General features: G+C 40.3%; 1 protein-coding gene across 2 annotated transcripts in view; it reads left to right on the top strand.

Moving 5' to 3' along the window:
- The window catches only part of LOC139478824 (maltase-glucoamylase-like), a 69,170-nt gene that overhangs the window by 26,683 nt on the left and 29,729 nt on the right, over nucleotides 1-12,758 (top strand). For both annotated transcript variants that reach the window (XM_071261484.1, XM_071261483.1), the window contains 9 exons: nucleotides 1,470-1,776; nucleotides 2,254-2,402; nucleotides 3,125-3,305; nucleotides 4,676-4,772; nucleotides 8,487-8,599; nucleotides 9,032-9,157; nucleotides 10,043-10,174; nucleotides 10,517-10,657; nucleotides 11,567-11,683. In XM_071261484.1, the coding sequence (XP_071117585.1) occupies nucleotides 1,470-1,776; nucleotides 2,254-2,402; nucleotides 3,125-3,305; nucleotides 4,676-4,772; nucleotides 8,487-8,599; nucleotides 9,032-9,157; nucleotides 10,043-10,174; nucleotides 10,517-10,657; nucleotides 11,567-11,683 (1,363 nt within the window). The remainder of the gene's footprint in view (nucleotides 1-1,469; nucleotides 1,777-2,253; nucleotides 2,403-3,124; nucleotides 3,306-4,675; nucleotides 4,773-8,486; nucleotides 8,600-9,031; nucleotides 9,158-10,042; nucleotides 10,175-10,516; nucleotides 10,658-11,566; nucleotides 11,684-12,758) is intronic.

The following is a 12,758-nucleotide window of genomic DNA, read 5'->3' as shown; positions in this document are numbered from 1 at the left end:
AAAGAAATAGTGTATTTTTTAAAGAACACATTGTAAAACTGTATAAGGATTCCTCTCCATATTAGTGCAAAATATTTGTTGCACTTAGACCCCAGCATTAGACGTGGTGCCTGTAAACATAGCATAAGAAACAAGGAACCTAAAAAAACCATTGATTTGAAATGAGTCTGAAACATTGATGTGAAATGCAGTAAGACAGTGGGTCTAGATTGGTTCATGCCACTAAAAATTGACAAAAGTGCTTTTTGAAATTAAAATAAAAGCGTTAAAAGAAAGTACATATATTTTGTTAAATTGAAGTACTATTCTTCATTCACGGCATTTGTTGAACAATTATTATCTGAAATCAAAAGGCTCAGAAAGCCAAATATTGCTGGAAGGAGAGAGTATGGGGCGTGTCATGAAAGTGTTTTTGGCAGATGTTTCTTTAGTGATTTTTGTTATCCCCCTAGCATATAATGAGTGGTGCCTTTTGCTTGGATTTTTGTCATTTTTATTTTTCTTGATTTCCATGCAAACAATTTGGTCTCAAAAGGGGGTGGACGAGATGTCGTTTAGGAGCACAACTTGAAAACTGTTAAAGTTTTCATCCAAACCTGGTACATGTATTAACCAAGGGCTAAAGTGGTTCCTTTTGCTATTTAGGATATTTTCAAAATTTGATTTTTCCCTGTTTCCATGGAAACAAGTTTTACTTAGCTGAAATGGAGGTAGGTATTGTGACCGGAGCAGAACTAAAAACTAATCAACATTTTTCATCCAAACTTGGTGTATGTATTAATCAAGGCCTGAAGTGGTGTCATTTGCTATTTAGGAATTTTAAAGAAAATATCATTACCTGTTTCCATGGCAACAAGTTTGACTCTGACTGTGTTCATAGTACTGTGGATTATTTCTCTAAAACTATTAGGTACTCTCTCTTGAAACGGTGCACACACAAAGACCAGGTTGTCAACTGATGCCTATTGCTATTTAGTGATTTTTAGAATTTATATTATTTTCTGTTTCCATTGCAACAAGTTTGATTTTGACTTTATTCATAGTTGTGTGTACCTGACATAGAAATACAAAGTTCCGAATCCCAATTCCATGGTATTGTTTTGATAGATCAATAACTACTCTAGTAATCACTGGATTGTCTGGTCCAGACTCCAATACTTACAGACCACCGTCATATAGGTGAAATATTGCTGAGTGTGGCGTTAAACAACAAACCAACCAACCAACTTGTATACGGACAGACGGATTTTCTTATCAAGTTGGACTTGAAGTAACAGATTTGTTCTTTCAAATTTGGGGGGCGTTGTGTGATTTGACTCTGATGACTCTTGTTTGGGTTTGAAGTTAACAGTTATTGTGTCATATTCAGATATTTTCCAGCCTCCATGTACATCTTCTTCAGAGTGGCATTAGACGAAACTCCCCACACTCTCACAATTTGATGAACTTGGCTTGTTGTGTACTCACAGGCATGAAACACAGGATCACTTCTCCCGAATCGACTGCTACCCTGAAGCCTTGAGTTGGAAGATTGGCGTCACAAAAGAAGAATGCGAGAAACGAAACTGTATCTTCGACAAAGATGGACGTGCTCCTTTCCCATTGTGCTACTTCCGGCAAGAGGATTATGGGTATTCGGTCTCTGGACCAGTTGAGCAGACAACTCTTGGTTTCCGGGTACCTCTCACCAGACTTGGAGAAGGGCCGTTTGGAAATGATGTCCAGAATATTACGTTCAATGTGGAAATGAGAGGAAACGACGTCCTTAGATTCACGGTACATAATTTGTGTGTATTGAAATTGGTGGTTCGATCTACAATAAATGTTAACGTGTTTCTCAACTCAGTGCTTAGCTTCCGAAACAATGGTCAGATGATATGATCAATATTTTAGAAATCCTCCTTTTGGATAAGAATAGTTTATCTGTTGCATATTGCGCAATATGTTTTATGAGTGTTTATGAAAGGGGAAATACAAAACATTTACAAAAATGTCTCTGGATGTGGTGAGAAAAGTGGGAAAAAAATGATGAAATAATGTATGGTTTGCACCAATACCCGAAAAAGTATCATGTATCCAAGAAACATGTCTGTTCCTCCACTTGTCGCCACCCCCAAACCACACAACACCCGGCACCCATCACAGACACTGCTAGCGCCATCCCAAGTATATTCCATGGTAGTGGTTCATTGTAAGTACACTTGTGCAAATGCACTTTTTCCACATTTATGTGGATTGTGATCATTCTTTCAGTTCGATTATCCAGTCACTAAGCGGTATACGGTTCCTCTCAGTATGGTTCTGCCAGAAAACAGGGGAGATAATCTTACCTACGACTTGGTCATAACCAATAACCAGACATTCAGCTTCAAGATTGTGAGGAAAAGCACAGGCACAGTTATGTAAGTAGACGGACATGTTTCCATAAGGCATTGATATACTCAACTGGACATGATGGTGTTAGTATGGTTTTACGCCGCTTTTAGCAACATCACGGCGGGGGACATCATGAAATGGACTTCACACGTTGTACCCATGTCGGGAATAGAACTGGGTCTTCAGCGTGACGAGGGAACACGTTAACCACTAGGCTACCCCACTGGTCATGAGAAGTTTTGCTACACGAAGAACGACTACTTCACTCAAATTGTTCAATTGTTTTCATTGCTTGCAGTGCGGCCCTCGGTAATGTGACATCACTGCATTGTCACAAATAATTGCAGATGACATTCATTGTTCAGTAGATGTTACCACTTTTAATCGTGAAACACATGTATTCACATTTTGTGAGAAAAAGACTAGGTTATAAGATGAGGCTTTATTATCCCGAGGGAAATTCATATTTCATATTTAGTACTTAAATACGAAGAAAAAACATAACATTAAAATATGTACAAAAGCTACACCACGAAAAAAGGGGAATGACGATGAAGTATGGATTATCTGCCCTTGTTAAAATAACACGACGTGCAAGACGTATTAGTTGCAAAAATAATCTACACAGATGCTGGGTACTTCTACATGGTCAGGTATTCCTTCTCAGTCCTTGGATATTTACATACCCTCGTGTCATTGCTGTTATACAAACGTACAATTTATAGCCAGTTCTGTATCTACCTCCCAGCTGGGACACGGGCGTGGGCGGTTTGACGTTTGACGACCAGTTCCTCCAAATCTCGACCCGCCTGCCATCTCCAAACGTGTACGGCTTCGGGGAGAACCTGCACGCTTCCTTCAGACACAACAGCTGGTACAAGACCTGGCCCATGTTCTCCCGGGACCAGCCCACTGTCAACGCCTGGGGGGTACGGAACCAGTATAGTACTTTTTATCATACCTCTATGTGAGAAGGGGGGCACGGGTGGCCCAGTCGTCTAAGGCGCCGCGATTCGCTGTGCAGAGTTGCGTCCCTTGGGTACGCCAGAAACCTATGATTGTGGGTTCGAATCCCGGTTCGCCCCAATTATGTTTCTAGGTTTGTCAGCACCATACCCGTGCTCGTGGGTTTCACCGAAGTGGTAAACGTCTGAGACCTGCATCACTTCGGGCTTTCCTCCCACATTAAGCTGACACGCCGCGATATAACTGGAATACTGTTAAAAGCGGCGTTAAACCCAACTCACTCACTCTATGTGAGAATGATGAGATCTGATGAGAAAACCCATTTACCTCGCTTCAACGCACATGCCTCCGGCTCTTGGTATGCCACCTAACGCGGGACGCATACAACCACCTGTACCCCTCGTGTACTGCTACGACTTATAATATCTGGTATAACTGTTGGTGTAACTGTCACTTTTGAGGGTGGGGAACCAATATAGCATGTACATTTTATCTTGCCTCTCAGTGTTGGGAGATATGGCTACCATATAGCTTTTCAATTATACATGATAAGTTGAAGCAGGATCACGGAGGATACATGGGGTTTCATGTGGGTTCTTAACCGGAAGCAAATATTTTCTGTAATATATAAGAAATGGATAATATTATTTTAGTGTGTCTTGGTATCATAAATTCATATATTAGGAATACAAATTATATTATACAAGGAGAATACTTTTTGTTCCTACTACAAGCTATATACGATACAAAAACGTATTTCAGTAATAATTTCTTCATCATGTGATGTCTTTCTTAAAATAAGTGAGAACACGACCCGATGTATGGTGCATTGCCAAGTGATTGGCAGCCACATTTGACTCCTTTAACATTTACACGTTGGAAAATATCAATCTAAACGTTTTGGGAACCCCATGAAAAGTTTGAGTTGGCTTCGCCTCGATGTACCGAGCTTGCCAACAGTAGTTCTTGCTTGGTGACTTCCTTTGCATGTTTTATCGGATCGTGACACCAAGTGTACTACACCGAGAACAGTGTCCATCACATTAAAAGAATACTTTACCCCGACATGGTAGTATTGTACATTAGGTTCAGACAATTGGTGATTTAAGTTGATGAATGTTCTGTGTTGTCTTTAAGTGACTGCCTTTTAGTTGATTATCTTATCGATTATCTTGCAAATAATCGTTGATAATCATCCTTGAAAGCACACTGATCCATTGACCGAGGTTATAAATGTCTATGCCCTTAGAGCATGCTTATGCATGTAGTACAGCGCCATATAAATGGACTTTTTAAAAAAAAATTAATTGTCATCACATTACTGTTGATCTAGAGCTACAACAACCACTATGGCGTCCACCCGTACTACATGTGTGTGGAAAACGACGGCAACTCTCACGGCGTTCTTCTCCTCAACAGCAATGCTCAAGGTATGTATATACCGTGTAGGTGTGGATCAGTTTATCAATTACGCTATGTGCATCCATTACTGTCCAGAAGAGAAGCCTTCCGACTACTAGATGTTTTTAATAGGAAAAAGGATAATGTTTCGTTACAAGCCTATTCACTGCAGCGTAAAACATATATGGATATCGTAAGGTGTAAGAAAAGAGCTTTTAATGATTTGATTCGTGACAGACTTTCATCCAATATCAATAATTGCAAAACATTCTGGGAAATGTTAAGAAAATACACTGGTGTTGAAGAAAGGGAATCGTCTATCCCCATTAGTGACTGGTTTTCGCATTTTAAAAATTTATTCCAAGATATGCATACCGACTTCTCTCGTGATATTACGAAAGATGGTGTAGATTATCCTTTTGATGATGTCACATGTTCTATCCTTGACAGCCGTATAACTGAAGACGAGGTGTTGCAAGCTATCAATCAATTAAAAAACTGCAAGTCGCCAGGAAATGATTCTCTTATTTCTGAATTTTTCAAAGCATCAAGTGATTTAATAGTACCATACCTAACAACCTTGTTTAACATTTTATTTGAAAATGGTTCCTTTCCAGAGTCGCGGTGTACTGGTGTTATTATACCTCTGCATAAGAAGGGCGATTACTCAAACCCCAATAACTACCGTGGTATCTCCTTGCTCAGCACTTTTTGTAAACTTTATGTATCTGTACTTAATTCAAGACTTACGTTCTGGTCTGATGCGTATGATAAAATTTGTGACTCTCAAGCTGGTTTTAGGAAAGATTATAGTACTATTGATAATATATTTATTCTGCAGTCTGTAATCCAGCATTATCTGTCTAAGAAGCGTGGTAAATTATATGTTCTTTTTGTTGACTTTAAAAAGGCTTTCGATTTTGTAAATAGATCTAAACTTTGGCTAGTTCTTAAATCCAGAGGTGTGTCCCCAAAAATGTTAATTGCATTAGAATCCATCTATTCCTGTGTTAAAAGCTGTGTTAAGATCAGAAATTGTTTTACAGAATGTTTTGATTGCCCTCTAGGACTTCGGCAAGGCTGCGTAATGAGTCCATTCTTATTTTCTATTTTTATAAACGACTTAGCTTTGTATATAGAATCAACATGCACTCCAGGTGTACAGCTACACCCTGACACTGTACAGATTTTTCTATTGTTGTTTGCTGATGATGTTGCACTTATTGCTGATACTGTGTATGGCCTTCAAAAACGCATAAAAGCTCTGGAAAGTTTTTGTAGTAACTATCATCTAACAGTCAACTTGGATAAAACTAAGGTAGTGGTATTTAAAAACGGGGGTATTTTATCAAAATATAAAATGTGGTATTTCAAAGGTCAAAAACTTCAGTGTGTAAGTTCTTATAAATATCTCGGTACCATTCTTTCAAAAACTCTCTCCTGGTCTTTGCATGTTAATAGTGCTGCTTTACAAGCTAAAAAGGTCCTATTTGGTGTCATTAAATCTCTAAAAATGCTTCAACCTCTTCCTTATGACTTGTTTTTCAAAATTTTTGATTCTAAAATATCTCCAATTCTTTTATACGGTGCCGAGATTTGGGGTGTAGTACCTACAAAGAATTAGAGCAAATCCAGATACTAGCATGTAAACGCTTTCTTGGGGTTAAACAATCTTCATCAAATCATGTGGTTCGGGGGGAATGCGGAAGGTACCCTATGTACATATGTGCTTTTAAGCGTGTAGTTACTTATTGGTACAGAATTTTACATTTGCCTGAAAATAGATTAGTTAAGAAATGTTATAGATTATTATTACTTGATGTTAATAATGGTAAGATCAACTGGGTCTCTAAAATCAAACACATTCTCTATTCGTTTGGTTTTGGCTACATATGGGAGATGCAATTTAGTAATAATAGTAGAAGCTTTATCTTGGAATTTGTAAACCGTTTAAAAGCCTCATCTGAGCAAGATTGGCATGCAGCTGTTTCATCTAGCACTAAATCCAAGAGTTACTCTCTTTACAAAATTTCATTTGGCTTAGAAAGCTATATCAAGGTAGTAAATGTTTCAAAATTCAGAGCTGCTCTTGCTCAGTTGAGATGCTCCTCCCATCGGCTGCGAATTGAGACCTTCGATATATTAAGGAAATTAGAGAACAGAGACTGTGTTTGATGTGTAACCAGAATTTTATTGAGGACGAATATCATTTTGTGCTTGTATGCAATGCTTATAATAATTTAAGAGCTGAATACATTCCTCCTAAATATTTTACAACCCCTTCTAAAAATAAATTTAATGCTCTTATGTCATCCACTAACTCTAAAATCATACGAAATCTAGCAGTCTACGTTTACAAAGCTTTTCCACTTCGTTCATTACATACAGTCTAAATATTTATTTGTGTATATGCATGTGTATGAATGTGTATGGATATGGATGTATATGTAAACTAGTGGTCATTCTTTTTTCTCCCTCTCTCTGTAAATACTTCTGTGTAATAGGCCTACGGCCTAACACTTTTTGTGAATAAACAATATATATACTGTCCAGACACAATTCATCCAGGTCAACCACTATATGTCAAGCGTAGGTTCTGTTAATTGAAGACTGTGTAAAAGACACCAACACCATCATAGTAAATGATTAACTGTATTTGCATGATGATCAAAGCCCAATATACACCTCCACTCACAGACTTTGAACATGTTCAATGATGATGTGAATATATGCACTGGTGACGACTTTTCATCTCATCTCGCCAATCACTATTCCTATAAGTAGTCGCCAACCACTATTCCTGTAAAAAGTCGCCAACAACTATTCCTGTAAGTAGTCGCCAACCACTATTCCTGTAAGTAGTCATATAGAAAGTCTCCATAGTGCTGATCCCATTTCGTAGTTCATTATTCATATTTACAAAGCCTGTATCAGCTGTTCAAGTGTTACAGCTTTCATGTGGGAGTGAGTGAGTTTGGTTTTACGCCGCTTTTAGCAATTTTCCAGCAATATCACGGCGGGAGACACAAGAAATGGGCTTCACACATTGTACCCATGTCGGGAATCGAACCCGGGTCTTCGGCGTGACGAGCGAACGCTTTAACCACTAGGCTACCCGACCGCCCCCTTTCATGTGGGAAAGTACCTAGGTGACAAATGGAGAATCTCAATCGAGTATCTTTTGATATCAAATATATCAACAATGTCTTAAGTGTAAAAAGTACTGCTAACACCTTCAGTAGCAGAGCCATTAGTGATGTCATGGTAACAATGGCGTCACAATGGTCTGCAAAGCATTGTGATGCAATTTCAATACAGCCATATCTTCAATGTAGGTATCGCCTGACATCACCCAAGCAATATCTCCCGTGGGAGCCAGTTTTGGATGATAAGATTCGGTTCCCTGGGCATATAAGTTCCGGCGGAACAATTGTTCCTTTGGAGGTGCATATCGTTTTCAGAGACATTTGATGTAGTTAATCCTGATATGCTTTCTGGGTCGGAGCTAAATTTGGGGTGGAACGAAAATATGCTCCCACCCTCAACACAGGGGGCGACACGGCCTCTGCCTGGACTGTATCACTATGTTAAAAGTTTGTTGTAGTTACAATTAGTTTTCTTTAGATGTGATAAGTACAATTGTATTAATTGGCCAAGGAGTCATTTGCATACAGTGGATTCTGAGGTAAAGGTGGGAACGCATGAACAATGTGCCGACCAATGATAGATGTTGCTGTTCCCAGACTATACGTTCTCCCCGATGCCGATGTTGACCTACCGCACGACTGGCGGCATCCTGGACTTCTATGTATTCCTTGGGCCAACGCCGGACCTCGTCACCAGCCAATACACAACGGTATGCTCATCAATGCGTATTCACATTCCTCTGGTTTCTGTTGAAAGTCTGTCAGTGATTCAGTGCTAAGGCGAGTGTGTAGTTTGCCAAAATAAGTAATATACAGGATGTGTAGGACATTTAATTTGAGAATCGGACTGATGGGTCAGGTTGGGTAGAACCTAAAGTCGATCAAAGATCTTTACCATGTCACTGGCAACAATTTATGAGTCTTGTTTGCTTGACAAAAACTATAAGAGTAGTCAACGAAAATCAATTGTAGTCATTTCAGATATTGCCACAGTCAGTCTAGACGGGGACAAGGGTCATACAATACATATAATCAAATACAATATGACTCGTTTAAAAAAATGTATCATAATTGTTCAGATCTCGATTTAAAAAACAACACAGCTTGCCTATGTGCATTTGTCTTCACTATCCACCGTGTAGGCCATAGGACGCCCCTTCCTTCCTCCCTACTGGGCCCTTGGATTCCAGCTCTGTCGCTATGGATACAACAATATTCAGAACCTGAAGGATGCTGTCCAGCGAACTAGGGATGCCGGCATACCACATGTAAGAGTCAATGTAACACGCTCAGTCACACAAACATGTGGCCATGTAATCCTTTCCTTTGTTTTTTTATTGCTTCATAAAGGCGCTAACAACTGAATCGGAAAGAACATCTTCCCGAGGCAAGCGAGTGAACCAACTATTAAAGTCCACTCTTGCGGAACTAGGCTGTATTTATGAACATTTTGGCTGGACTGACGAGTTTATGCATCGTCCAATAAAAATAGCATAATCAAATCGACATCCGGTTCTTCGTCTGCAGATTTCTTTTGATTGCTGGATTTGTAAAGCATGTCTACTGCCAACTTGGCGTCAACAGATATTTTCCAAACCCTTTCATGTTTCTAATCAAGGTGGTCACGTGATTTGATGCACTTCGCGGAATTACACCTGTTTTTTCACAATATAGTTCTTGATTGTTTGAAGCTAATGCAAGTGACATGAGAGGTGGAATCTGATTGGTCAATAGGAGGGATATAACCCGTAACAGCCACTGGCTACGATCGAGCCAAGAAATCCCAGCTAAGTTCGGCAAGGGTGGAAACTGGACTTTTATAGTCAGTCAACTCCCTTGTCCCGGGAAAATGCGGAAAGAATGGAAAATAAGTTGCAATTCATAGTTGAATCCTTATGGACACTGCAGCTTCTAATGCTACCTAACAGTGTCGTATGTTCTGTCAGTGAGATGCAGCTGAAGGTTAATGTGCATTTGGCCAGTTGATTAAGCATGTATGTACTTCAAAACCCTTCCTTATATGTATGGTGTGTGTCTCACAAGAAACCACTGGCTGCTAGGGCGAAGACTGATCCACACTTGGCCACTTGGATGGAGATCGCCCGTCAACAGCTTCAGCTCTTGTTGAATGTGTCCTCTTTATTCGATGCTAGGATGTACAGTATGCTGACATAGACCATATGGACGAGCGAAAAGATTTCACCGTCGACCACGTCAACTATCCAGGTCTCGGGGAATACTTCCAGGAACTGCAAAGGGGTGGCATGAAGACCATTATAATTCTGGTGAGGCATCTCAAAGAAACTGTGCTACATATATTTGATATGTGTATGCTTTACTTATGGAATAACTAACAAACTATCATTGCCAATAGTCTTCCAAGTCAAATGTAGAACCATTTGTTCTTCTCGATCACATAAATGCGACAGATCAGTCATCATTGTCCTTTGTTATAATGTTGTAATCCACTGTATCCATAATTGTACAATGGGCCTCTTTACTGACATAAACTCATTCATTCATTATCTTTGGTGCTGTTGGTAATAATTAATGTAAACATGCTCTTAATGAATTATTCTCAAAGGTATCAGAAAATAAACATTTTGAACATAGGGAGGTTGTTCCAGGATCCAGCTCTGGTCTCCAACGAGACTGACTACGAACCTTACGAACGCATGAAGGCGGTCCGGGGGAACATCATGTGGCCGAACTCCTCCGTGTCCATCCCAGGGGGAAGTCAGGATACTGATGGGGCAATACTTGGATACGTGAGTCACCACATCGCCTATGCCAACTGTCAAAGTATTTTAGGCACAATGTTTTACTTCAGGCAAAAGTCCATATATGTTTTTTTATTTCTTTATGTGGTTATTGGTCAAGAAGGAAAATTAACTTACAGTAACCCTGTTGTGGCATGTTTCTGTATCTGTGTTTGAATCTAAATATTGAAACTATTTCATCTTTCTGACATCCATTAAACATTATTGTATTGACAGAGACTTGACAAACCTTCGTCGACATACATGTAATATATTTAAATATAAGAGAGCTTCGCGATAAATAGCAAAGAACAATGAAAAACGAATCGTGGTGTATTTCACAAAAGAAAATTGCTCTATCATGACGTCATTTCTGGAATTCGAACCTACGCTCGCAACGTGATGACGTCATATATTGGCCAACGTTATTTTTGAGAGAGGAGTGTTGTTCTCCATAGATGTATAGCTGGGTAAAGCATATAAACACGAAGGCCGGGCGATCGCACCCAAAAGCATGTGAGATATGACAATCGTTATTCGGAGAAAACGTACAGGTTATCGACGTGAGGATTGTCAAAATATGCGGATTGTGCATAAAATGGACTGGTCCGACATTGCAGGGGTCGGATTCTATTTTGGGCGTCATCATTTTTTAAATATGGGAAAATATTTCTTAAGTTTGAATATTTCATCCTTCAAGAGGTTGTACATGCTGTTGATATCTCCTATGAGAATTAATAAACTGGTGTTGTTGTTTATCGTACAATAAAACACTGCAGGGAGAATAAACCATGAGGGGCGGATAGGGTTTCTATTGGTGTTATTGTGGAGTGGGCCGTCCAACTGATTGATGGGTCAGTATGCTGCTCCCATAGCAAGTGTTACCACAGAAGTCTGCTAAATGGTATCTGTCCACAGGTGTGGCCAAAGGGCAAGACCGTATTTCCCGATTTCTTCAAGCCAGAGACCAACCAGGTGTGGAAAGAGTTAATAGTGAAGCACCACAACGAGTTGCCATTTGATGGGCTGTGGATAGTAAGTACAACAGCTGATCGGAGTGGAGTCAGTATCTGAGTGGGGCATCAATGTTTAACTTCGGCATGGTTTCTCAGTGGGCTAACGCTGTACCTTCATAAACCCATGCTTTTCGTAAGAGGCGACTAACGGGATCGGGTGGTCAGGCTCCCCAACTAGGTTGAAGCATGTCAACGTATCCCAATTGCGTAGATCGATGCTCATGATGTCAATCACTGGATTGTCTGGTCCAGACTCTATTATTTACAAACCACTGTCATACAGCTGGAATATGCTGAGTGCGGCGTTAAACAACAAACACACAGAATTAGAACAAGCAGTCACATACCTGAGGATTATTGGTTACTGGTAAGAACATAGGTCCCCAGCAACCTATGCTTGTCGTAAGACTAAATGGGTCGGATGGTCAGTCTTGGTGACTTTGTTGATCACATGTCAGACTATCACAGTTGCATGGACCGATGCTCACGACATGAATCACCAGACTCGATTATTTTCAGACCCCAACTGGCCATGTTTTTAGATAGTCAGCACTTATTTATGTAGCCACTGAGCTTCTGTGACCGCCTCCGTGGTGTAGTGGTAGAGCGTCTGCCCAGCGAGTAGAAGGTCCAGTGTTCAATCCCCAGCCGTGCGTCATACCAAACTGGATTTAAAAATAGTATTTGTTGTTACCCTATCTGACTCTCAGGATAAACGGGCTAGAACAAGGACTGGTCGGCTCAGATTAAGTATACTGTGTCTTAGTGGGGTGTTAATGTTAAACACTGCGGCATGGTGTCTCAGTGGGTAGGCACTACAAGTCGGCATCAGTCCGGACTAGTACAAGCAACCCCCCCCCCCCCCCCCCCCCCCCCCCAGATCCCCCACTCCCACCCCCCACGAACGTTACTATATCAGTACAATAATCTTGGCCGCGACGTTAAGCCCCATGTCATCCCACCTAAGCTTCTGGTGGTCCTTCAGATCCCCTTTGCAGTGAAATCTCGCAAACTCGAATTGCATTGGTTAACAATTGTACACATGTTCTCGCAGTCAAGTTAAATACACATCCCATTACAACCCGTTCTGTGAC

The sequence above is a fragment of the Haliotis cracherodii genome, unplaced genomic scaffold (genome assembly GCF_022045235.1).
Source record: "Haliotis cracherodii isolate W230 unplaced genomic scaffold, xgHalCrac1.p SCAF_4, whole genome shotgun sequence".
NCBI lineage: Eukaryota > Metazoa > Mollusca > Gastropoda > Lepetellida > Haliotidae > Haliotis > Haliotis cracherodii.
The sequence above is the reverse complement of the archived record's forward strand: the minus strand, read 5'-3'. Positions and strand labels throughout refer to the sequence as shown.